Raw genomic sequence first — 25,729 nt, 5'->3', positions numbered from 1 at the left:
TAATTAATCTCCTCATAGCCCAATATCCGTTTACATCACCTATGGCTACTCTTAAATTTTTTATAAAATATAACAAGAGCACTTAAAAAAGCCAGTAAGTAGAAACCCACATTCATTCACAATCTGTATTATATATTCTGAATACTGCCTGTATTTTAATATCACCCATTAAGTGACACATTTGTGGGAATTTTTTTTGGCATTTAATCTAAATGCTAACAAGTGAGAGTGACGGTGAGTCACTGAATGCTTTAGTGGAAAGATATTTAACTATGATCCTTTCTAATTTGTTTAGTAACAATCCAACTAGTACTTACAGCATTCAATGATGCTAAAGACAAAACAAAACTGAAATAATCACTACTGTACACATCTCTATTCTTCATAAACTTGAGGTTTTCATCTCTCACCATCTATAAAAGAAAATTGGTAATTATTTTTAAGAAACAGGGTAAATTATTCAGTATGGAGAAGACATTTTTACTGATATGTTAGGTAAAATGGGTTCATAAAAACACTTCTCTCAAGCCTTCAAATTTTTAAAAAGGAGAGAGGAAAAACTTCCTTTCAAAGATAAGAAGTTGTGGGCTTCCCTGGTGGCGCAGTGGTTGAGGGTCTGCCTGCCAGTGCAGGGGACATGGGTTCGAGCCCTGGTCTGGGAGGATCCCACATGCCGCGGAGCGACTGGGCCCCTGAGCCACGGTTACTGAGCCTGCGCGTCTGGAGCCTGTGCTCCGCAGCGGGAGAGGCCGCGATGGTGGGAGGCCCGCGCACCGTGATGAAGAGTGGCCCCCGCTTGCCGCAACTAGAGGAAGCCCCCGCACAGAAGCGAAGACCCAACACAGCCAAAAATAAATAAATAAATAAATTTAAAAAGATAAGAAGTTGTAAAAAGGTGAATTATGATTCATTAAACCAAATTCTTCTGGGAAATTCAGAAAGACCACCATGTGAAGAACAACTGAATTCTAACCTGTTAATCTGAGTGGAAAGGGACAATGAGAGCTTTCCCAAGTACAACCAACCCCATGCTCTCTGTGTATCAGATGCTCAATTCTCTCTCTCTCTCTCTCTCTCTCAATCAAAGACTGCATATTTTTCTTAAATCTTTTGATTCTGGCTACTTAGCTTTTGATTACTTAGTGTATAAAGTCTGGACTGGGCAGCTGGACAGTCTGAATTTAAATCCTGGCTCTGTGACATTGGCAGATCATTTCTCTTTTCTAAGCCTTTTCTCCTTTTCATCTGAAAAATGGGAATAAAACCTGGTACTCCACGAGAGTGTTTTAAGAATTAGGGATTTGTTTAAGCATGTAGAACAGAGCAGGTATTCAATAACTAACAGTCATCATTGTTATATTAGTTTTACCCAAAGGTTATGAACCTTAACTTATTTTTCTCTCCAGATTCAATAAATTAATTTCAGCAATATGTTTCTGCACTGCCCACTCCCTCCCTCTTTTTTTTTTTTTTAAGATGTTGGGGGTAGGAGTTTATTAATTAATTAATTTATTTTTGCTGTGTTGGGTCTTCATTTCTGTGTGAGGGCTTTCTCTAGTTGTGGCAAGCGGGGGCCACTCTTCATCGCGGTGCGCGGGCCTCTCACTATCGCGGCCTCTCTTGTTGCAGAGCGCAGGCTCCAGACGCGCAGGCTCAGCAGTTGTGGCTCACGGGCCTAGTTGCTCCGCGGCATGTGGGATCCTCCCAGACCAGGGCTCGAACCCGTGTCCCCTGCATTAGCAGGCAGATTCTCAACCACTGTGCCACCAGGGAAGCCCCCTCCCCCTTGTTTATGTGGGGCATCACACAGCAGGTCAGTGACAGCCCTGGCCAATCTTGAGTCTGTTGCCACCTCTGCGACAAGGTGGGTCAGAAGACGTGGCGTTAGAGGTACAACTACGTCCACAAGAAGGCTGGCAGGAGTAGTTCTGGACCCACGAGATAGATTTTGACATTTATCTGGATTTTATCCCTTAGAACTTTTTTTTTGCGGTACACGGGCCTCTCACTGTTGTGGCCTCTCCCATTGCGGAGCACAGGCTCCGGACGCACAGGCTCAGCGGCCATGGCTCACAGGCCCAGCCGCTCCACGGCATGTGGGATCTTCCCAGACCGGGGCACGAACCCGTGTCCCCTGCATCGGCAGGCAGACTCTCAACCACTGCACCACCAGGGAAGCCCCCTTAGAACTTTTTATACAGTTCTTACCTGGTATATGCGAACAGGCATCTTTTCCACAAAGAGTCCTTTCTTCTCACCCTTTTTAACCAGCTTGGTTAGAATAGAGAGCCGGTCATTGTTAGGCCTATGGGGCCGAGGAGATGACTGAGGTGAAATTTCTGGTGAAGATGGTGCTGACCTAAGAGATGGAATCAGAAAAGTGTTTGTCTAGAATAAAACAGCTATTGTTTTAGTAGTTTGCTACAACCAGATAAACTTAACATAAACAAGGTATTAGACTTAAACTGTATACTTTCCTGATCTAATGTATTCAAATGCAAATTCACAGAAAACAGGACCTTTAAAAAAACTTTTCAGACAGTGCTGGTATAGTACTTATTGGGTTGGTCAAAAGGTTGGTTCGTTTTTTTCCCATAAGATGGCTCTAGTAGCACTTGGTTGTCTTTAATTTCATTCAGAACAATTTTATTAGACTGTATGTGACAGCTGTCAGATCAGAGTGCATTAAAAAAAGACTTATCAAAATTGGTGAAAATTTTTGTGTAGCCATTTTAATATTGAAGATGGAAGAAAAAAGCAACATTTTTGGCAAATTATGCTTTATTATTTCAAGAAAGGTTAAAAAAGCAACTGAAATGCAAAAAAAAGATGTGTGCAGTGTATGGAGAAGGTGCTGTGACTGATCGAACATGTCAAAAGTGGTTTGCGAAGTTTCACGCTGGAAATTTCTCGCTGGACGATGCTCCACGGTTGCGGAGACCAGCTGAAGTTGACAGCAATCCAATCGAGACATTAACTGAGAACAATCAACATTCTACTGCGCGGGAGATAGCCGACATGCTCAAAATATCCAAATCAAGCGTTGAAAATCATTTGCACCAGCTGGGTTATGTGAATTGCTTTGATGTTTGGGTTCCACGTAAGTTAAGCGAAAAAAAACCTTCTTGACCATATTTCCACATGCGATTCTCTACTTAAACGTAATGAAAACGTTACGTTTTTGAAACAAATTGTGATGGGTGATGAAAAGTGGATACTGTACAATAATGTGGAACGGAAGAGATCCCGGGGCAAGCGAAATGAACCACCACCAACCACACTAAAGGATGGTCTTCATCCAAAGAAGGTGATGTTGTGTATATGATGGGATTGGAAGAGAGTCCTCTATTATGAGCTCCTTCAGGAAAACCAAACGATTAATTCCAACAAATACTGCTTCCAATTAGACCAACTAAAAGCAGCACTCGACAAAAAGCATCCAGAATTAGCCAACATAAAACGCATAATCTTCCATCAGGATAACACAAGACTGCATGTTTCTTTGATGACCAGGCAAAAACTGTTACAGCTTGGCTGGGAAGTTTTGACTCATCCGCCGTATTCACCAGACTTTGCACCTTTGGATTTCCATTTATTTCGGTCTTTACAAAATTCTCTTAATGGAAAAAATATCAATTCCCTGGAAGACTGTAAAAGGCACCTGGAACAGTTCTTTTCTCAAAAAGATAAAAAGTTTTGGAAAGATGGAATTATGAATTTGCCTGAAAAATGGCAGAAGATAGTGGAACAAAAGGGTGAATACATTATTCAATAAAGTTCTTGGTGAAAATAAAAAATGTGTCTTTTATTTTTACTTAAAAACTGAAGGCACTTTTTGGCCAACCCAAAACTATGCTCTGGACATAAAGTGTACTCAATAAATGAGATTTTTAAAAAAATCTCAATTCTAGAATGAAATAATTTCTATGCATGTTTCTGAAAACAAAATAACTTCTTGCCAAGGAAATAATGACCAGGTAGCAGCAAGAAAAAAGGTAGAGGGATTTACTTATTTTCTTTTTAGAATTTCTCTCTAGCTTAGTTAATTACCCTTAAATCCCAAACAGCATACTCTGAAGATCACGGTATCACCTACTGCAATCACACAGCAAATTACACAGAGGAGAAACTCACAGAGAGAGGTCCTCAGCTTCCTGCCGCACAACGCTGACTCGACTTTTCTTTGGTAACACAGGGGAGTTCTGATCAGACACCCTTTGGTAGAAGAGCATATAGGCGTTCCAGTATCTTCGGCGTACATCAGTATATGGGTTTGCTTCATAATGAGACAATAAGAAAAATCTCTTTGTAAATAAAAAAGGTGTTTTGTTTTTTTGTCTTGACAATCTATAACAAAGGACCTACAAATCCAGCAAGTAATTACTTACTAAATTTGTTAAATGGAAAGCGTAAGTGAAGTGTGTGTCTTTTTAGAGCACTGCTTAAAATCACTCTGAAGGTGATTCAGAGGGGCAGGGAGTAAGGAGCTGTATGGTAGCAGAGTAGGGGAAAGAAGGTATACATTCCGAGGCATGTGGAAATTTAATCAAAAGGCAAGTAACATTTAAAAATAAGTTCTGTGGCACAGGATGGGATTATAATTGGCCTCACTTAACCATTTCTGCATAGAAGAGCCAAATGCAGGTAAATTTTGGCAATGACACTATGTTCAGCTAATAAAGGTTACTACCATTAGATGCATGACTACCATGGTCTGGTGTCAAAATCTAACATTGTGGATCTCATACACGTGGAAAAATTTCAATGCCCCTAGAGTATTTCAAAATCAGGTTTCAAAAATGTTAAGGTCTCTGAAAAATATTTCTTCTTCAAATAGCAAATTGTGATGGGATTCTGTGATGTACTTTTCCTTATTTTTTTTCTTCTGGGGGTAGAGTTGTGGAAAGATTCCTTTACCACACTGCATAACAAATAAGGTTTTAAAAACACAGGTGCTAGAAATGTCTTCTCCATTAATCACACCTCTACATAAGTGAAAAGGAAATTTGAAAATTTTAGTGGACTACTACTTCTGAAACTATTTTTAAGGTTGAAATTCTTTCAAGTTGTTCTTTAATATTCATTTCTTCCATTGAACTCACCCTCCATCCCAGGGCTGTTGTAAGGAATTACTTAAAAAGAATTCTGTAAGCAGCTGGAACCTTTTCACCCTGGCTATCACGGAGTTCGTGGACCTACATGGCTAGAGCAGTAGTATGTAAAAAAAATAAAATCTGTTCTATTTTTATATAAAAAATACTGCTTCCAATTTGATAGAAAACTATAAATTAAGAAAATAAAACTAATGGAAAATATACATTTGCAAATACTTACTTTGATCATAAACTTTTGGTCTATATTCTCCTCCAAAGCATTCGTACTCTAGGGTCTCATCATTTAGGTCAAATTCTTCTATAACTGTGTCATTAAATTTATACCACTTTCCTTTTCCACATCCCCTAGAGCACAGATTTGATAAAACAAATATTATGAAGTTACAAATCAAACATCCCCATCCCCAGCATTTATCTCTATGTATTGTCTACAAATACAGCAGGTAATTACCATTTGAAAACACCTAAGAAAAATATAGCAACAGTTACTTCAATTTCTTAAACAACTTTTCAAATTGAAGGGATAAAACAATTGCAACAACTTTTAAAAATCCAATATGAAATAAGATCAAAGAACAATGTGAAAGCTACTTTGCACCGTAATGATAAGTGTGGATGACAAAGTAGGGCAGGGAGAGCAGAGGGGAGAGACAGGGTGGGCAGGGGGAGTGGAGGAGGGATATAGGAGGGCAGGGGGAGTGGAGGAGGGATACAGGAGGGCAGAGAATGCATAGAAAAGACATAGGAGGGTAGGGGTAGCAGAGGAGAGGTACAGCAGGGCAGGGGGAGCAGAGGAGGGACATAGGAAAGCAGGGGGAGTGGAGGAGAGGTACGGCAGGGCAGGGAACGGAGGAGAGACTACTGGAAGGGTGGAGTGAGGGAGCGGTACGAGAACCCCTTACCGCCTGTCCTTGATGAAGGAATAGTAGTGGCCTGCATGTGCCTGCCCACTATGTACAATGACGCCGACAAGTTCGTAGTTTTCTGTAAGGGCAACTTTTTTTCGTGGAGATCCTCCACCTCCCTGATCCATATTTCGCCCGTTTTCACCAACTTCCGAAGATGAATCTTGGCGAGCCATTCCTGAAACTGTGTAAGGCTCCATGTTTAGCATCCAGGGAAACTATTTAAAAAGCAAAAAGAGCACAATGTTGGTTAGTAACATATAGGATCACACCCAGTTACGTCTGTACAAAGAAGAGGGATGTGTTTTCCTAATTTAAGCTAGGACTACCCTCCAATTCAAGTACACAATTTCAGAATGGCTTACAAGTCTAGGAAGGTTTAAGCAGTCTCTTGCTTGAGCATTAAGGAAAGGATTTCACTTCATAGCTGTCACCAGGATGCCTTCTAGAAATAAGGGTTACTGTCTAGAGATCTGCCGGTACCACTAGCAGCAGCTGCTTAAGACGAGGGGCTGTGCACTTCTCAGAATGCTGAGACCACAGCCTTTCACATTTTAGATGAAATTTGAAAATATAAAAAGGAAACAATAAAGGGAGCACAGTAATAATGGTTATTAAAAAACCAAGAAAAAAAAATAAGTTACCCTTATCTGTTCGTCGTATTTAATGGAGCGTCCACTCTCCCAGTCAAATCCAAATCTCATCAGGTGGATGACCAAGACACTAGGTAATGACTTAATACAGGTCCTTTTCACTGTTGTTCTCTAACGAGAAGCAAAACCCAATTATCTCCATGGAGACAATAAAATAACAAAGTAATTAATATGAAGGTCACAGATTTCTACAGGGCTTTCCCATCTCTGTGAACACAAGTCATGACACAGTTTAATGGCAATAACAATAGCAGCTTAATACTGATCTTACATAAAACATAAAGACGAAGTCCATGAATAACAAATTAATCTTGTGTTTTGAAAAGGGCAAATGTAATACCTTTTCTTTACACTTTTCACAGTAATATGCATTACTTCCCTCTAGAACTTCTCCTCTAACAAACTGGTCCAAAGAAATTTCCAAACTCTGACAGGAAGTAACTCCTAGATTGAGAGCCATGAAAGCTTCCTCGCGCTCATATCTGCTTAGGAAATAACAGAAACACCATATCAGCAATGGAATTTAAAAATCTTGAAATTACCACAATACTTGAGATTGAACACAGAACTACTGATACATTCCTAATCACTATAATTAACACACACCTTCTTCTCATCCTTCTAAAAGTATACTAAATAAAAATGCCAATTTTTGACCACTTAGAATTGCTTAAAATTATGAATTTCAACAAAGAAATTTTAGAAATGGAAATTAATTCCCTGGAAATGTCACCAAAGAAATTTAATTCAATAAACATTTATAGATCCATTAGGAGATATATCTGCAAACCTCTCAATGAATAAAAAATTTACAACATTCTAGAAGAATCATTTAAAAATGACGGTGATTATTTTCTGATGTCAGTGTTATCTTCACTAACCTGTGAGGACAGTCTTTACAGATCTTCTGATCAGAATAGATGCCCTGAAAAGTATTCTTAAAAATTTGGTCTCTCCCCATTTTCTGTTGAAATAAAAAGTTAAAATTTTAGTTGACGCCTTTAGAACTTTTAGGTTGTTTATACAGAATTTTACTTAGACCTGAGCTAAAGCATAGATTTTAATTTAACCAACAAAATAAAACAAGTCAGTTTGGTAGTTTAAGCTGGGAACTAATGAAAGAATTATAACTCATGAGACCCGCTGCCAGAGTAATGCAAATGGTCAGAAAAGGAAGAGGAGCACCGTCAGCCACACTGATGACAGGATCCAGAAGGATTCAGATGATCCATGATGATCCCGACTCCTTCTCCCCTTGCCACAATTACCAAGCTCTCCATGATCTTCTCTTTTTTCTTGTGGATAGAATGCTACAAATTTATGTTATTTTTATTTAATTTATATTTTTGGCTGCGCTGTGCAGGTTTCGGGATCTTAGTTCCCCAACCAGGGATCGAACCTGTGCCCCCTGCAGTGGAAGTGTGGAGTCCTAACCACTGGACTGCCAGGGAAGTCCCTATAGGTTATTATTATTTTTTTTTCCCAGTTGCGCCGGGTCTTAGTTGCGGCAGGTGGGCTCCTTAGTTGTGGCTCACTGGCTCCTTAGTTGCATATCGCCGGCTCCTTAGTTGTGGAATGCTAACTCTTAGTTGCAGCATGCATGTGGGATCTGGTTCCCCGACCAGGGATTGAACCCGTGCCCCCTACAGCAGAACTGTGGAGTCCTAACCACTGGACCATGAGGGAAGTCCCTATGAGTTATTTTTTAAAAAAGAAATGGATAATTTGTGCCTACTGAGAGGAGAGGCAAATGCTGGCAGTGATGGGAAGCTGTCTGTATCTTAGAAGGCAATACCACTTAGGAAGTTTGTGACACATTTTCCTGGGTAGAGGTAGGAAGCTTTGGGTCGCACAACCACAAACAACTTTTGAACCTGGTCCTTTTGTACCCTTTGACAGAGCAAAACAGTTCTGCACGGGGCCATCAGTTCACCGGTGACAGCAGCACTCCTCTGAGGCCAGGTTACTTCAATGCAGACACAGAGCGTGTAGCCACAAATGGTTATCATTATGGGGTATAGGTTAAAGTTACATACTTTATCAAGTGTCAGATGAATTAAGAAGAAAATAAATCTATAATCTATAGTGTTCTGTATATGTTTTGATATTCAAACCCAGAAGAAATGAATTACTGTTGTGGTATTAAAGACAATCACTTTCTGATTTGTCAGTTTCATAGTAATCCCAAATCCTAAACCACTGCTCTCATGTTATAGAGTTTGAGGGAGTTAGAGGGAAAATGAAACTTTTTCTACCTTGAGATATTCATCCATCTGATCGATGAGACTGGTGAAGAATTCATATGCATCCTGTTGTTCTCTCACATAAAGTTCTTTGTTCCACATCTTGAAAATCTATGTAACAAGAATTAAATATGTCGTTACATGAAAAATAGCAATTTCTGAATATGGTAGAAAAGGAAAATGAAAGAGTCCTTAAATGCTTCTAAAAACCAAGTTTACTATTAGGGTATAAAAGTTTTTACTGACATGAGATTAGTTTGCATTCAGCCATCTATGTTTTTCCTCGGTCCCTTTATACTAAGTCTATGAAACCATAGAGGGTGAGATCTAAGGCCAGGGAACAGAGTTTCTCTCTTAGAAACTAACCAACCTATAGGGGAAAATATAAGGTAAAACATAGTAAAGCAGTGTTTTAGAAGAATGGTCTTTATTTAGAGGTATTAGTGAAATTGGCATAAGTTCAGAGGAATAATTTGAACAAATATTTCAAACAGCTAAACAAGAATAATGGGAAATAGTCAAAACATTTAAGATTAGCAAAACCCTAGAAATTATAAATGACTATTCTCAACATTGTAATCACTTGACTCAAGCTCCAATGCCAATAAGAATGGTATAGACATTTCTTTTATAGGTTCTTGGCAATGGGATTAGTCTAGAGTCAATAAACAAGACACTAGAGAAGAATGCAGCCACACTCCAAATACCTAACACCCTTCAATCTAAAGAGTTACTGGGTAAAATACCTTCCAAAAGTTCTCAGGTACATAGTACTGCAGCTTGCTTTCCATCAAATGCCCAAAGAGAGACTGCACTTGGTAGAATACACTATCGTCTGGATTGTCCGTGTCATCATCCACTGAAAGTAATGACTAAAAAGAAATGAACTGTATTAAATTAGAAATATTCAACTGCTTTCAGAAAATCTTGACTTCTGTATGTGTGACTACCCACTGCTCCTTCAGAATGGTATGTATGTTTGTATATGGCTGTAACTCTGCATATGTTTAGCTTCAACGCTTCCTAGCTGGTGTAATCATGAATAAATCATCTCTTTGAGCTTCTGTTCGATTATGAGAAACTGGAACTAGTAATGCCAGGATCTCTATAAGAAATAAGTGTGACATGATGACACACAGAATATTCTCAAAACTATTTGATAGCTTTGCTATATCACAAGCTACTAATAGATTATTACAGAATGCTAACGAGAGAGTCTAAATATTTCTAAAATACCAAAAGTGTTAGTAGCTTTATGGAATACAATTTGAGAATAATTGAGGAGTTCAAAAAGCACATTAAGTCAAATCCACCTGTCAAACAGGCAGCATATTACCTAAGCAGATATACAAAAATATGTGACTATGAACAATGTCATCTATACAGATTTCAGAAGCTACTAGAGAATCTCTAATTATGTCCAGTTTAGTAAACCCCAAAATGCAATATATGAATATGGAACAGTTCTCAGGCAATGTACACATACATCATTTATAACACTAAACAGGAAAGAGGAAGAAAATCACCTCCGGTAGACCAGGTTGCATATACAGCTGTTGGAAGACTGCATTCATGTAACATGTAGCGCCACCATTCCTCAGTCCCACAAACCCTGAGCTGGACCTGCTATCCACTGGGGGAAGGTACTAGGAAAGAGAGGAGCAGAAATAGAGAGAGAGAATTAGTATCTCTGCCACTAGCACATTTCCTTACAGCTTTATGAGATGTCTGAGAGGAAAAGAGAGACACAGATTTATCCATTCAGTGTGTTACGAGTTATGGTAGCAAACCTATGTTCATGAAGTACCTCTGCAGATGCAATACAAATCTAAAACTACTATCTCAATGTTTCCTTTTAGTTCCTAAAGTACCTCACATATATACGAAGCATGTACCTATACATCCACTATGTAGTCTTGCATTTAGTCACTTGATGATCATTCGACAAACATTTCTTAAGAGCACAATGTGTCAGGCATTGTGCCAGGGACATGAGAGAGAGCAGAAATGTATTTAGTGCTTGATCTCAAGGAGCTTACATTATAGTAGGGTATACATTAATTAAGTAAAAATACTGATATATATTTACAAACTGAGGTAGTAATCTGAAAAGTAGGAAGGGTTCTATGAAGTGTTTACTATAAGAATCCTAACCTGTCTGGATAGTCAAGGAAGGCTCATATTCATATTCCTTCCCTTCCTTTTTTTTTTTTTTTTTTTTTGCAGTACTTGGGTCTCTCACTGTTGTGGCCTCTCCCGTTGCGGAGCACAGGCTCCAGATGCACAGGCTCAGCGGCCATGGCTCACAGGCCCAGCCGCTCCGCGGCATGTGGGATCTTCCCAGACCGGGCCACGAACCCGTGTCCCCTGCATCGGCAGGCTGACTCTCAATCACTGTGCCACCAGGGAAGCCCCTTCCCTTCCTTTTTTGAGAAGGTGAAATTCTTCTATTGAACTTCCTCTAATAAGCATGCCATTAAGTAAGTATGTAAACACCCTAGCATTTCACTTAAGGATGATCTGTAACAATGTAGATTCCAGGACAGTATTTTTCTAGGTAGAAATCATCTAGAAAAGGCATCTTGGTTACAAGTTCAACATGGCACTTCAATGGATATTGTAACGACACACTCTGAAATGCTATTACAGCAGAATCTTGGTTCTAATCCTATGACCAGAATCATGTTACCTGCATATATCAAGTACGTGTAACCATGTAATAACTAACCAATTGACAAAACCCTGGAGGTCTTCTGGACTGAAAGGAATTGCTAAATATCACATACTTTTCATTAACATTTAACATGCACTTAGAGCAGGGTGATTTCTAAGATCTAATTAACAGTGTAATTTATTTGTAGTCCAAAGCACAGACTAAAAAAGAAAGTTATAAAATAAGAAAAACTGGTTCATAACAGTGCTAAAAAGGTAAGTATTTATATGACAAATATTTTCACTATGCTGATATAATCCCTGACTTATTAAAATAAGATTGTCATTTTAATCTGATTATTAAATAAGTGCATGTAAAACTTAAAGCATAGCATAAAGTAAGCATTATAAACTAAACAGTTCATACCAAAATAGTTCCCAATTTACGCATTCACATTCCACTTTGCAAGTGCTCTTTCCTCTACTTAGAACACCGTTCTCACTTCTTTTCCTGCCTAACTTGTATGTTCCACAGTACTCAGCTCAGGCATCCAAAGGGATGAGACTGCCTCTTTATGACGTTAGTGGAAAACGCTTTAGAAGTGTCCTCCCATGCTCCTGGTCTGGTATTCCAGGGCATTTGCAGCTCGCTTCCCTCTTGCAGATCCCGACATATACAAAGCTGTCCATGGCTTCTCATGTATGGAATGACCTTCCCACCTTGCTTCAATTGGCTCATCACTCTTAAGGGCTCTATTTTAAATTCCATCATTTCTAAGAAGCTTTCTAAAACACCACCATCTGGTGTTGAAGTGCCTCTCTGTTAGTAGAGCATTCAGGACATACCTCAATCTTAGTGCTGGGTTCTATCTTCATTTCTGAGCTCCAAAAGCCAACAACACCTTAGCGCATAGTAAACTCAATAAATCTTAGTTGAATTTTAAGTGAACATAGACTATACTGTGACAGAACCAATGTTTTCTGGAATTTGTAGCTCTAGTGCCTGGCACTGTGCCATGCATAGTTCCTCAAAAAATAGATTCAAATGCTACTTTTTACTGAGAGTAATTATCAACTGACTTGAAAATCTCTCCTCTTTTTTAATCAAAAGGGTACCATTTAGTAATATATTACAGTGTATTAGTGTAATACACTATAGATTATAGTTGATTTGAGTACGTGAATTTGATAAGCAAAAGAATAACACTGACTTTCTTTGTGACTAGGATAATGCAAACATAGTTTTAAAATACTATGTTTAAGAGAGCATTCTAAAAAAAATTAAGTGCATTGAGGTCTAGAAAACTTACATCAAACTCCTTGGTAAGAGCAGGATCAGGTTGATGATGCATAGAAAGTAGTTCTTTTGTAATAATCTGAAGATTTGAAGGTGAGCTATCAGCCAGCATTACAAGGACTTCGTAGGCTGCCAATCGGCTATTCACTGTACTACATCTAAAAACAAACGACACAAGTCAATTTCAACAGTGAATAATTTAGTTAAGTCGCTCATTAAACTAAATCAACATTTGAAATGAAAATATAAGAGCTGCAATTCCTAAAACAGGGTTAAGTCAGGTCTGGTGGCACAACCTAGTAATCTAGTTGGAGGTGCTTACTTAACCAAGGAAGAGACCATGAATACAGGAGGGATGATTATGGTTCAGAGCTAAGTATCTTCTTGGCCTGATGATAAAGTAGCAAATCTTTCAATTATGACTCCAGATTATTATCTAAGGGATGGATCAGCAAGAATAGAGAATAGAGAGTCTGAAAACTTTACCAAAAACACAACATGGAAGTAACTATCTGTCAATTAAAGTAGGTAGAAAGAAAGGTTTTTGTAGTTACTGCCCTGAAATTCAAATATCTACATGGCAGAAAGCTATACAAATCAGAATAGATGCCCATAAACATTTGCTGTGCACCTGCAGATAAAAAATTCTTCAAGGACACTAACCAACTTTCTATCTATGAAAATATGGAGACAGAAATAGTTTGCCAAGTCAACTTGTTTAAAGTGACAATGAGAGATAACCAGCAAGCATTATGCAGGAAACCGAAGGCTTCTTTGCTGTTCACCTTTAGCAGAAATCATTTAGGGGATGGACAGTAATTTCTCACAGTCACCTAAGCCAACCTTGCATTTGTTAGGAGATCACAGGTTAGGAAGGATACACAGAAAAGAGGACATCCAACCTTTGAGAGAAACACTTATGGAGTGGAGTGTGGGAGATGTGTTTAAGAGGGGGTTGAAGGGCATGGAGATCAGAACTGCATCAGGCACTGAGGACAAGAGCCATGGAGCTGGCGCTGTCCTTTGCTTCTTACCTGCATTTCTGGGTTGCAAGGGACAGGTAAAGAATGAATAGAAGGTACCATATATACAGGTTAAACATCAAGAAGTTCTTTTGTTGGAGTGATATAAGAATAGCATTACTTGTGAAAAGACTTTCTGTGTATTTTAAATCTCTTTCTGGCTTTCGTGTTTAGGTGCGAAAAGGCTGGGAGTCACTGTGATAAATGAACACCGTTCAGTACACTGGATGAAACAAAATGTTTCCTTTTCTATTCAAGGCACTGTATATGAGTAAAAAAAAACACAACTCCTCGTTGACGGATGTATTACTTTTAATAATTACAAATGGAAGAATTCATGAAAAAAATTTCAGTAAAACTGCTGAAAATTTATTTTCTCTGTTCACTGAAAACTGAAATACTCACGTGTTTCTACTGCTTTAATAAAAGACTCCCGCAGAGCTAGCACCAAATCTTCCAGAACAAGACTGGGGCAGAGGTAAGAATGGGAGTGACAGTGTGAGGGACACCCCAAGAGTTTTAATGAAGGTTTATTACTTAAAACAGATTTTGCTAATAAGGAATCTCTAGATAGAGAAATATTCGCACATGGTAAGATACCTCTTAAGATTCCATAAAATACTGCTTATTATGCCTTGCCCATTTCAATAACCACTGAAATTGCATGGGAATTTTTTTCACTGGTTAAATACCAAATCCTCAGTTCCTTCAGGATTACTCAATTAACTCTGGTTTTCGTGAGAAAAGAATGAGGTTACGTTAGGTTCAGAGTAAATAAGATGGCAGCTTGTAGCTGCCTCTTCCTATTTCCAAGAGTACAAACATCACCCACGAAGGGTCAACATTACAAAAGATCTTTCAACTTTCTACCCATACAAACTAATATAAAATTTGACTCTAAAATTACCACCGTAATAAATCACTAGCAGTTTTAATTATAAGGACACAGTTAATGCTCAGCAAATCACAAGGTTCATGCACTAAAGCACCTATGCTTTTGTCCTAGCAGAAAGAAACCCTCAAGACTCAGAGCCTGTTTATCTTTACTTCGGAAGCAATCCTTACAACCTCCGTTTCTCCTGGAATCTGTTACTGACCAAGTTAACCACATTATTACTTATTCTTCCATCTTGATGACAGTAATAGTACCAGCTCAGCAATCACTATGTGCCAGGCAGGCTTTATCCTAAGCCCCCTTACATGCATTTCTTTATACAGTGGATAATGTCTTACAAGCTACACACACTCACACGATGGAAGACAAACTCCAAGTTAAGAAAATCTTTTTTGGACTAAAGTTTCGAATTAGAATTTTTACCAAAACTGAACACAACGTGCATTTTCCATACTTTGGATGAAAGTCCTGTTGACTGATGGCGGCACTGCCAGCTGGAGAATGACTATTTAAAATAATTCTAGAAGCTCGGAAAAGGAAGTCATCTAATAATGGTTTAATGAGTGATGAACCTGGAATAGAGCATAATATTCATGTTGAGGATGAACACATATTTTAATTCAAAGATCTTGTCTTGCACTTTCATATCAGAGCAGCAAAGGCACCTGAGGCCACCCAAAGGCAAGGCGTTCAATTTAACTTGACGCTCATTTTTTGAGCTCTTATAATACATGGCAAAGATCTGTGGGGCAGAGGAGTGGGGATGGGTGGGAGAGTCGGGACAGGATGCAAAGATAGACAAGCGAAGGAACCTTCCTTTATGAGCTTAAAATACAGTGAAAGGAGTTAAGCTTTCACTTTAGAAACACAAATGCCAAGAACATCACAAGGCAGACGGTTTGAGTGAATAATTAACTTTTACTTTGGGCATAGGGGAATCCAAATAAAAGTTTTTAAAACTTTAAAAATCTTTAGGTAAAAATGATGTGCCCGGGCTTCCCAGTTGGCGCAGTGGTTGAGAGTCCGCCTGCCGATGCAGGGGACGCGGGTTCGTGCCCTGGTCCGGGAAGATCCCACATGCCGCGGAGCGGCTGGGCCTGTGAGCCATGGCCGCTGGGCCTGTGCGTCCGGAGCCTGTGCTCCGCAACGGGAGAGGCCACAACAGTGAGAGGCCCACGTACCACCAAAAAAAAAAAAAAAAAAAACCCAAATGATGTGCCCATCTCACCCTGGTTTAGAATCACTCTTTTCTATGTATCCCCAATAGCCAAGATTTTTATAGAACTCAGTTTGTGTGATAAAAGTGATAATTAACATTTTGATTTGTCTTCTGAATATAATTTATAATACCAAATGTGGTTTTACAAATTATATGTGTATCCCACCATCCAGGGGTGGTGGTTGGGGGCTGCCTCTCCAGACAAGAATTATCCTTAAAAGAGGTAAGACATACAACGGGCTGTATCTTATAAAGTATGTAACAGGAAAAAGAGAAGACAAAAACCTACTTTGATTTATAATTTTTATTTGTTGCTAAGTTATGTGAGCCAACTATTTTGAACGCTATAAAATTCTCTATATGGTTTAATGACACAGATAAAATACACCTTAAATTTGTTAGCCACTAAAATTCCAGACAATACCCTACTGTCTGAGGGTCAATTTTCTACGGAACATTTAGCACCTATCTTATTTTCCCAATTTCACACAACACTATGGCAATAACTGAGAAATGAGGTACTCTATCACATGATAAGATGAAGTAATAATTACCAAGCATTTCCTTTTCTGCCCCACAGAGTGAAAGAAGGGTCTTGATGAGCCGTAAGTGTCCTGCCAATAAGATGTTATCTGCTTCACTGGTCTCACATTCAGCTGTGCGATTAGGTTCAAAGTTATCCAGCCAAGTAATCTCATCTTCGAGCATGGTAGCTGGGCTGATTCTTAACTGCTCCATTTCTGAAGCTAAGATGGAAAAACAAAACAAAACGACCTCTCATCCTGAAGAAAGAAGGATTTCTTTTCATGGAGTCAAAATCCTGAATTAAAGTAAGCAGAGACAAGTCTCAATCTTCTACTTCACAGATTTAAAAAAACTGTCACTAATGAACAGCAGCTGCCCACAGGACTATGAAGGCTCAACACGTCCTTTCCTTCCCTCCCTCCCTCCCTCTGTCACAAATCACACAGTACTGAGTGCCTCCTCTGTGCAGGTCACGGTGCTGACGCTGGGGGTACAAGATGAAAGGGACACTCCTTGTTCCGAAGAAGCTCCTGTTTGGTGGTGTTAGCAGATGTCCCAGGGAAGAAACCCTTCTAGAGAAGGAAGGGGTCGAGGGGTGAGAGGAGAGCCATCACTCCCACTGTGTTACCTATGCCAAGGGAGGGGGGAGCCCTGTGAGGGAGAGAGGGGTCCGCAGCGCAGCAGCAGAATCCATGTTTCCAGATGATGGGCCAACCTCCAGAGAACCACTCTTTTGTATTATGTATTCCACTTTCCCCTCCAAACAAGGACTGAAAACAAGATTCCATGTTGGAAGCGGGGCTTAGGGAGGAGAGCAGGAATAATCATGCTCTCTTCCCACTGCACTGCAGGCACAGGCAGGCAAGGCCCCACAGAGTGAGGTGGAAAGGGATACTTCAGGCGACACTGTGCATCCTTGTTTCCTCATTTATGAAATGGGGCTAACGCCTACGCTGCAGCGTGCTGTGTATACAGTGTCTAGTATAGGCACTGGCATACAGAAAATGCTCCAAAAATGGCAAATATTGCTTGTTTCAAGACATATTCCCTCCCTGCCCTCAACATCCCATTAAGGGATCTTGGATCCCTTACTTATGGCTCACTGGCACAGCAAACGCCGACACTAATAACTTGTTCATGCATTCTGAGGATGTATGTGTCTCATACAGCTCATGAGTCCAGTTCCCAAGCAGCAAAGCAGAATACCCTCTCGAAGTCCAAGCCAGAGAACAAACCTTCGCTGGCTGCTGCCCAACTTAACACTGAAAGCCTAGTTGAAAAATGCAGTACTAGGCTAGGCTGTTAGATGGACATGTGGTCCATCCACTTCTCTAGATAGTACAGGTCTTATCCCTGATTCAAGACACATAGACTATATCATCTCAGGCTCCAACAAAACCAATTTCACTGCCCTGCTCAGAGCACCACGTCCTCAGCTTTTGAGAGACACTTATGAAACCCAGGAAGGCATCTGCCTTAGAGATGCTGCTGAGGCTTCTTAGTCACTCTGTCTTCATGTGTCCATTACATGAAGACCTTTGTGTGAAGTTTCTTTTAGGTTTGAGTGCTGGAGAAAAGATCTGTTTCTTTTGAGAAGCCATTCTGTTCTTCCTCTAGGGTACTGAGAACAAACAAATGAGGTTTCCTTTTTACCTTGGTCCTCCTCAAAACCTCATTCTGACTGTGTGGGGCTTTTCAGCCTGCACATACACAAGGTATTTTTTTTTTTTTTACCTCCTGGTCTTGACATTCTTTTCCAATTAACATTTTTGTTGATCCCGACTTTCATTTTATTTATTTCCTATAGGCAGAAGCAAATCTTTCCTATAAACTTTGTGTAAAGAACAAGGAATAAACTAACGAACTCTTGACTGGAACAACTGAAATTTGCATAGAGGACTCCAACAAACCTTTGCATTATATAAGAGTAAGTACAGATGATTAAAATCTAAACACTCTAACAAAAGAGTTTGTAACAATGATATTGCAAACACCTAACACTAAACAATTACCTGACTTCTATCACTCACTTCTAGTACTATCAACATATCTCAGCAGATTCCCTCTTGCCTTCAAACCTTCAAAACTGTCAGAATTGACTATAACGGAAAGACTCTTCTTAATAGTTCTGTATCAGTGTAATTAAAATATGAGCCTTTGACAATTTTTAAAATCAACAAATCTTCTAACACATTAATGGTTGGGTATATAATAGCAGAAGAGATAACTGGTACATGGGTTTACATGCTATTTCCAAGAAAATAAAATTCAACTTCAAACAATAATTTTAATGTTATTTATATCTGAGATACATTAAGTCAGATTTAGAAATGTCTGTCTTTCTTTTCTAGTCCTTCCCAACCCCTCCCCCAACATAAATCAAAGTTAGACATCTACTTACTTGTCAGATCATCTAATAATTGGCACCTCAGATCAAAATACTCCATGCACTGGGATAACAGTCTAAAAAACAGATTTCAGTTATTAAAAAAAGGCTGATTTGAGAATAAAAAAAATATTTTCCTTGTAAGAATAAGTTCATAGAACAACGGAATAAGAGAATTTTCCTAAGCATAAAATAACTACATCAATTCAACTTCAGTATTTTAGCAAGACACACACTAGTGATTTTACTTATACAGATACAGTATAGGAATAATAATGTAAAGAGAGAAAACTTACTAAATCTATCACATTACATAATGATGTACACACTGACTGCATACGTAATGCATTGATTAATTTGTTCAAATATCAACTGATACACACTAAGCACCTACTATATGCTTGGAACTGTTTTAGGGGAACAGTGAACAAAGGAGACAGACAACAGATGAAAAATACATACATATGTCAATTGGTGATAAGTGCTAAGAAGCAAAATAAAGTGGATAAAATAAGAAAAAGGTAAATTCTTTTATCTAGGATGATCAATGAAGCTTTTTCTGCAATTACAGAAGTGAAGAGCACAGGTTTTAAAGTCAGGCGGACCTTACTTTTAATCCTGGCTCCACTACTTACAGCTGGGTGTCCAGGGACAATTTATTTCAGTTGTCTCAGTTTTCTGATTTCTAAAATGCTTACTAGAGCATTAGAAATAAATGTGCACACATATACACAAACATAAAGGGCTCAAGAATGCACTAATGATGAGACTACATAATGAACCAAGAACTACGATTGTTAAAAAAGTGGGGATAATAAAACTGCCATACTCATTTGGCCATTGTGAGGATTAAATGATAAATGTATGCAAAGAATTTAGCATACTGTGTGGCACATAATCAGCCCGTGATAACTGCAATTATCATCACTACTATTATTATGGGGAAATATGTACCAAACTTGGGCATTAAAAAGTTGTGAAATGCAATTTTCAAATTATAAAAACACATAATTAAAAGACCCAATATTGTGTAAAATTAAATGCTTTACATTCAAGAGCTTCTCTGAGAGTGTATGTTAAAAAATTCATTTAATGCTTTCTGTTTCTTTCCCAAAGTTTAGAGGAACTTAATAACAAATCAAACTGTTAATGGTTAGTTATGTTAAATAATCTGACTCTTACAACAAGTAGAAGCACAACAGCTTACTACTTAAAAAATGGCTTACACATTTAAACTAAAGAATCACTGATCTAACTAGTTAATAAAAGGATTATCTGATTTTAGGAAACTTTAGCTAGGAAAAATTGGAATACTAAAGTAAAAAATGTACAAGGGCAAAAAAAGAAGTTTCTATAACTTTTAATCCACATGCCTTTATCAGGGAAAAATCATTCCCTGAAATTCTGGCTTTACATCACTAAAGACTTACTTTTCATGACCAGAAATACACAGCTAATGTCTATCTAATTTAGGTTAAATCTTAATGGTCAACTGCAGGTTTGCAAGTTTTAGTTAAACTAATTGTAAGTTTTAGTTAAATTTTTAAGTTTTATAAATCACTCACAATGATCTCATCTCAGAAACAAAAATCTTAACTTCTTTGTTATTTATAAATTTATAACATTAAAATAGGCTAGATGCTTCAAAATAATATTTAAGTTGAGACTTAAGACATGTGGGCCAGGAACCTCCATATATGAGAGTGTGTGAGAACATAATCAAGGTTGAAACAAACATTTAATCCTGAAATGAAGACTTGCAAACTGATAATATAACTCAGTTCAAAAAAATTCTGAAGATTATATAACTTACAATTAGAAAATATAGGTATTTTAAAAAAAAGTCAGGGACAGATTGGAGAACAAATCACAAGGAAAATTAGAAAAGATCTTGTGACAAATAAAAATGAAAACACAACATACCAAAAGTTATGGGATGTAGCTTTTGAAAACAGTGCTACTAGGGAAGTTTATTCCTGTATGTGCTTACATTAAAAAGGAAGAATGATCTCAAATCAACAACCTAATTTTAAACCTTAAGGAACTAGGAAAAGAAGAACAAATCAAATCTAAAGCTAGTAGAAGGAAAAAAATATTAAGAATTAGAGTGAAGATAAATAGAGAATAGGTAAACGATACACAAAATCTACAAAAGCAAAAGCTGGTTCTTCAAAAAGATTAACAAAATGACTCAAAAAAAGAGAGAAGACTCAAATAAAATCAGAAATGAGTGAGGACACTACTACCAATTTATAAGATAGTATATGAGCAAGTGTACACCAAACAAATTGGATATCCCAGACGAAATGGACAAATTCCTAGAAACATAACACTTTGGAAGACTAAATCAGGAAGAAATAGTGATTGCTTGCTATCACTAGCAAGAAGATTGAATCAATCAAAAACCTCCCAACAAAGAAAAGCCCTGGACCAGATGGCTTCACTGGTGAGTATTACCCAACAGTTAAAGAAGAATCAATACCAACCCTTCTCAAACTCTTTCCAAAAAACTGAAGAGGAGGGTACACTTCCAGCAAACCTAACTCAACAGTACATTTAAAGGATTTAACACCATGAACAAGTGAGACTGATACCTGGAATGCAAGGATGATTCAAAATATGAAAATCAATCAATGAATATACTACATTAACAGAATGAAGGAGAAAAACCCATGATCACCTCAACTGACATAGGTAAAAAAAATTGACAAAATTTAATGCCCTTTCATGATAAAACACTAAACAAACCAGGAGAGTAAGAAAACTACCTCAATCCAATAAAGGCCATATATGAAAGCCCCACAGATACTATCATGCTCAATGGTGAAAGACTGGAAGCTTTCCCCCACAATCAGGAACAAGGATGCCTACTTTCACTACTTCTATTTAACATAGTATTAAAAGTTCTAAGCAGAGCAATTAGGCAAGAATAAGAAATAAAAGACATCTAAATTGGAAAGACAGAAATAAAATGATCTGTTTGCAGATGACATGATTTTATATATGGAAAACCCTAAAGAGTTCACCAAAAAAACTGTTACAATAAATGAATTCAGCAAAGTTACAAAGATAAAAAATCTGTACATAAAAATCAGTTTCATTTCTACATACTAACAATGAACAAAGAATATGAAAAAAGAAAGACAACAATTCCACTTATAATAGCAACAAAAAGAATAAAATACTTAGGAATCAACTAAACCAAGGGAGCAAAAGACTTGTACAGTGAAAACTACAAACAATGCTGAAAGAAATGAAAGAAGGCTTAAATAAATCTAAAGATATCTTATGCTTGTGGATCAGAAGACTAAATCTTGTTAAGATGCCAATATCCAAAATGATCTACAGATTCAATGCAATCTCCATTAAAATATCAATGATGTCTTTCACAGAAACAGAAAAACCCATCCTGAAATTCATATGGAATCTCAAGGGGACCCCCAAAGAGCCAAAACAATTCTGAGAGAGAAGAACAAAATTGGAGGACTCACACTTCCTGACCTCAAGCTTACTACAATGCTACAGCAATCAAAACAGGGAGGTACTGGCATAAAGCCAGACATATAGATCAAGGAATAGGAATAAAGAGCTCAGAAATAAACATGTATGCATGCATCTATGTATGTGTGTAAATATATAATATATATATATATATTTTTTTTTCAAATGATTTTCAACAGAAATGTCAAAACCATTCAGTGGGGAAAGGACAGTCTTCAAAAAAATGGTGCTGAGATAACTGTATATCCACATGGAAAAGAATAAAGTTGGACCCTTACTTCACATCATACACAAAACAACTCAAAGTGGACCAAAAACCTAAATCTCACAGCTAAACCAATAAAACCCTGAAAAAAACCAGGGGAGAAACTTCCTGACATTGGATCTGTCAGTGATTTCTTGGATATGACACCAAAAGCCCAGGCAACAAGATAAAACAGAGAAACTGGACTTCATTAAAATTAAATATTTTTTGCACATCACAGGACACTATCAAGGGAGTGAAAGAAATCCCACAGAATGGGAGAAAATGTTCGCAAATCATGTATATGATAAGGGATTAATATCCAAAATATATAAAGAACAACAAAAAACAGACAACCTAACTTAAAAATGAGGAAATGGGGGACTTCCCTGGTGGTCCAGTGGTAAAGAATCCGTCTTCCAATGCAGGGGATGCAGGTTTGATTCCTGGTCAGGGAATTAAGATCCCACATGCCACAGGGCAACTAAGCCCACGTGCCATGAACTACAGAGCCCACGCGCTCTGGAGCCTGCGTGCCACAACTAGAAAGAGAAAACCCGCATGCCACAACTAGAGAGAAGCCTGCGCACCACAACGAAAGATCCCGCATGCTGCAACTAAGACCCAATGCAGCCAAAAACTAAATAAAATAAAAATAAATTTAAAAAAAAATGAGGAAAAGACTTGAATAGACATTTCTCCAAAGAAGATATACAAATGGCCAAATAAGCACAATGACATACTGAAAATCACTAATCATTAGGGAAATGCAAATCAAAACCCTGAGATGCACATCACACCCATCAGGATAGTTAGTCACAAAAGCGAACAGAAAACAAGTGTTGGCAAGGATGTGGAGAATATGCAACCCTTACACATTGCTGGTGGGAATGTAAGATGGTACAGCCACTGTGGAAACAGTATGGTGGCTCCTCAGAAAAGTCAAGCATACAATTGCCATATGACCCAGCATTTCTACTTCTGGGCATATACCCCAAAAAACTGAAAGCAGGACTCAAATTGATATTTGTATACTCATGTTCACAGTGGCATTATTCATACTAGCTAAAAGGTGGAAACCAAATGTCCATCTATGGGTGAATGGATAAACAAAGCATGATATATACATACATTCAGTCTAAATAGAAATGAAATCCTGACCCGTGCTGTAACATGGATGAACCCTGAAAATATTATGCTACGTGAAATAACATAGACACAAAGGACAAATATTGTATGATTCCACTTTTACGCGGTACCTAGAATAGTCAAATTCATAGAGACAACGTAGAATGGTGGTTGCCAGTGCCTTGAGGGAGGAGGGAAATGAATGGGGAGTTACTGTTTAATGGGAACAGAGTTTCAGTTTGGGATGACAAAAAAGTTCTGGATATGGACAGTGGTGATGATTGCACAATAATGTGTATGTACTTAATGTCACTAAGTTAGACCCCAAAATGGTTAAAACGCTAAATTTTATGTTATGCATATTTTGACACAGTAAAAAAAAAAATCTAGCAAATCTGAAAAAAAAAAAATCATCTCCATGATTGTCTTTGAACTATCTCTCTTCATTTCCTTTGTCCATTTTTCTATTTGGCTATTGGTCTTTTGTGGTTTATAACAACTCTTCACATATATTAGCAAAATTGGCCTTCTGTCATATACGTTATAAATCTATTTATTCAGTTTAACTGACTTTTGACTCTACGGCATTTTAATTTTTATGGCGTTAACTTTATCAGTCTTTTACCTAATGGCTTCTTACTGGGTACACAGTCTCAGTTTAGGATGCTAAAGAAGTGTTGGAGATGGATGGAGATGGTTGCACAAAATTGTAAATACACTTAATGCCACTGAGTTGTACACTTAAAAATGGTAAAAATGGTAAACATTCCGTTATGTATATGTTACCACACTAAAAAAAAAAAAAGCCCAAGTTAGGATGCTTATATGTTAGGGGTTTAGAGTAGCTCTAACGTTTCTTCCCTCTAAGGGCTCTAATTTGTAAAGCATATACATATTGATCTCACAAATCTCTGTGGCACCTTCTAAGCCCCAGAGCAAGGGCTCGCTGGTAAAGCTGAATTAGAGAAACTGGCTTAAACCTGAGGTCAGTGTGGGATCTCTGATCTCCCAGCCTGGGCCTACACTGGGGCACCCCTACATGCAGGCTTGCCTAAGGAGACAAGATGGGGCAGGCAGAATGGATTTACTCAAGTCATTCTCTGAGCCTGGACCTCAAGCCTTCTGCCATGCCCAGGCATGTATAAAACCAAGAAAGCAAGCTAGAAGGATACCCTAGTACCTCTAGACATGGAGTTATGAAGCAGGCTGAGCTAAGAAAGTGAGGTACAAGTGGACATGCGCAGTGCGACCTTTACACAGTGATCTGGCTTGAATCGTGCAGCTTCTCAACCACCAAGTGAGTCCTCTTTCTCTCTGGGGTAGGGGGACCAAGAGGAGTGGAGGTGGGAGTTGGGGTGCTTGAGAGGAAGAAAGCCTGGTAATGTTTCTTCTAACTCTTCTGTCCTGAATGGGGAGAAAACCTGAAATGCCCTCTTTCAGGGTACAAATGTTGGAAGAGGAAAGGAGAAAGTCCTTCATCTCAATCATGCACTGTGGACTCTGGGGGAGCAGTACACAAATCATTATTCTCTTTCTGTATGACGTGAACTTTTTCATCTTTACGTACCTCTGATTGACTCCTCGCATAATACTAGTTGGGGACCAGAGAGGCAGCTGAGCAGTGAGAATCACACCTAGGAGAAACTGATTTGGCTTTTGCACATCTGGATGGGCCGAAGTATCTGTCTGACTAAGAGTATACAGTTGATCACAGGCAACACGGCGAATCTGAAATTACATTTTTAGTGGCAAAGGAAGTACATCAACCAACACTTACAGACTGCTTAAAAAGTTATTTTCTTCCAAAGTCCACCTGTGAAGGATGCTGTAAGGGTTTGAGTATTTCAATCTTTAATGGTAAAGTTTACATTGAATAAACTAGGGCTAATTTAAAACAAGTGTAGTCTGGGAACTAATTTCCCAAATTATTCTAGTACTGTACTCT

General features: G+C 38.3%; 1 protein-coding gene across 2 annotated transcripts in view; it reads right to left on the bottom strand.

Annotated features, from left to right (window-relative positions):
• Positions 1–25,729, bottom strand: part of USP24 (ubiquitin specific peptidase 24) — a gene marked incomplete at its 5' end in the record, with an annotated part of 149,945 nt that overhangs the window by 28,154 nt on the left and 96,062 nt on the right. For both annotated transcript variants that reach the window (XM_082654633.1, XM_082654634.1), the window contains 16 exons: positions 318–413; positions 2,209–2,359; positions 4,135–4,276; positions 5,335–5,459; positions 6,017–6,237; positions 6,664–6,783; positions 7,013–7,154; positions 7,554–7,636; positions 8,928–9,026; positions 9,662–9,787; positions 10,442–10,561; positions 12,878–13,022; positions 15,236–15,353; positions 16,555–16,746; positions 18,927–18,988; positions 25,352–25,512. In XM_082654633.1, the coding sequence (XP_082510759.1) occupies positions 318–413; positions 2,209–2,359; positions 4,135–4,276; positions 5,335–5,459; positions 6,017–6,237; positions 6,664–6,783; positions 7,013–7,154; positions 7,554–7,636; positions 8,928–9,026; positions 9,662–9,787; positions 10,442–10,561; positions 12,878–13,022; positions 15,236–15,353; positions 16,555–16,746; positions 18,927–18,988; positions 25,352–25,512 (2,103 nt within the window). The remainder of the gene's footprint in view (positions 1–317; positions 414–2,208; positions 2,360–4,134; positions 4,277–5,334; positions 5,460–6,016; positions 6,238–6,663; positions 6,784–7,012; positions 7,155–7,553; positions 7,637–8,927; positions 9,027–9,661; positions 9,788–10,441; positions 10,562–12,877; positions 13,023–15,235; positions 15,354–16,554; positions 16,747–18,926; positions 18,989–25,351; positions 25,513–25,729) is intronic.

Source organism: Grampus griseus, assembly GCF_964374135.1.
Source record: "Grampus griseus genome assembly, chromosome: 1".
Classification (NCBI taxonomy): domain Eukaryota; kingdom Metazoa; phylum Chordata; class Mammalia; order Artiodactyla; family Delphinidae; genus Grampus; species Grampus griseus.
This window is presented reverse-complemented; position numbering and strand designations above follow the sequence as displayed.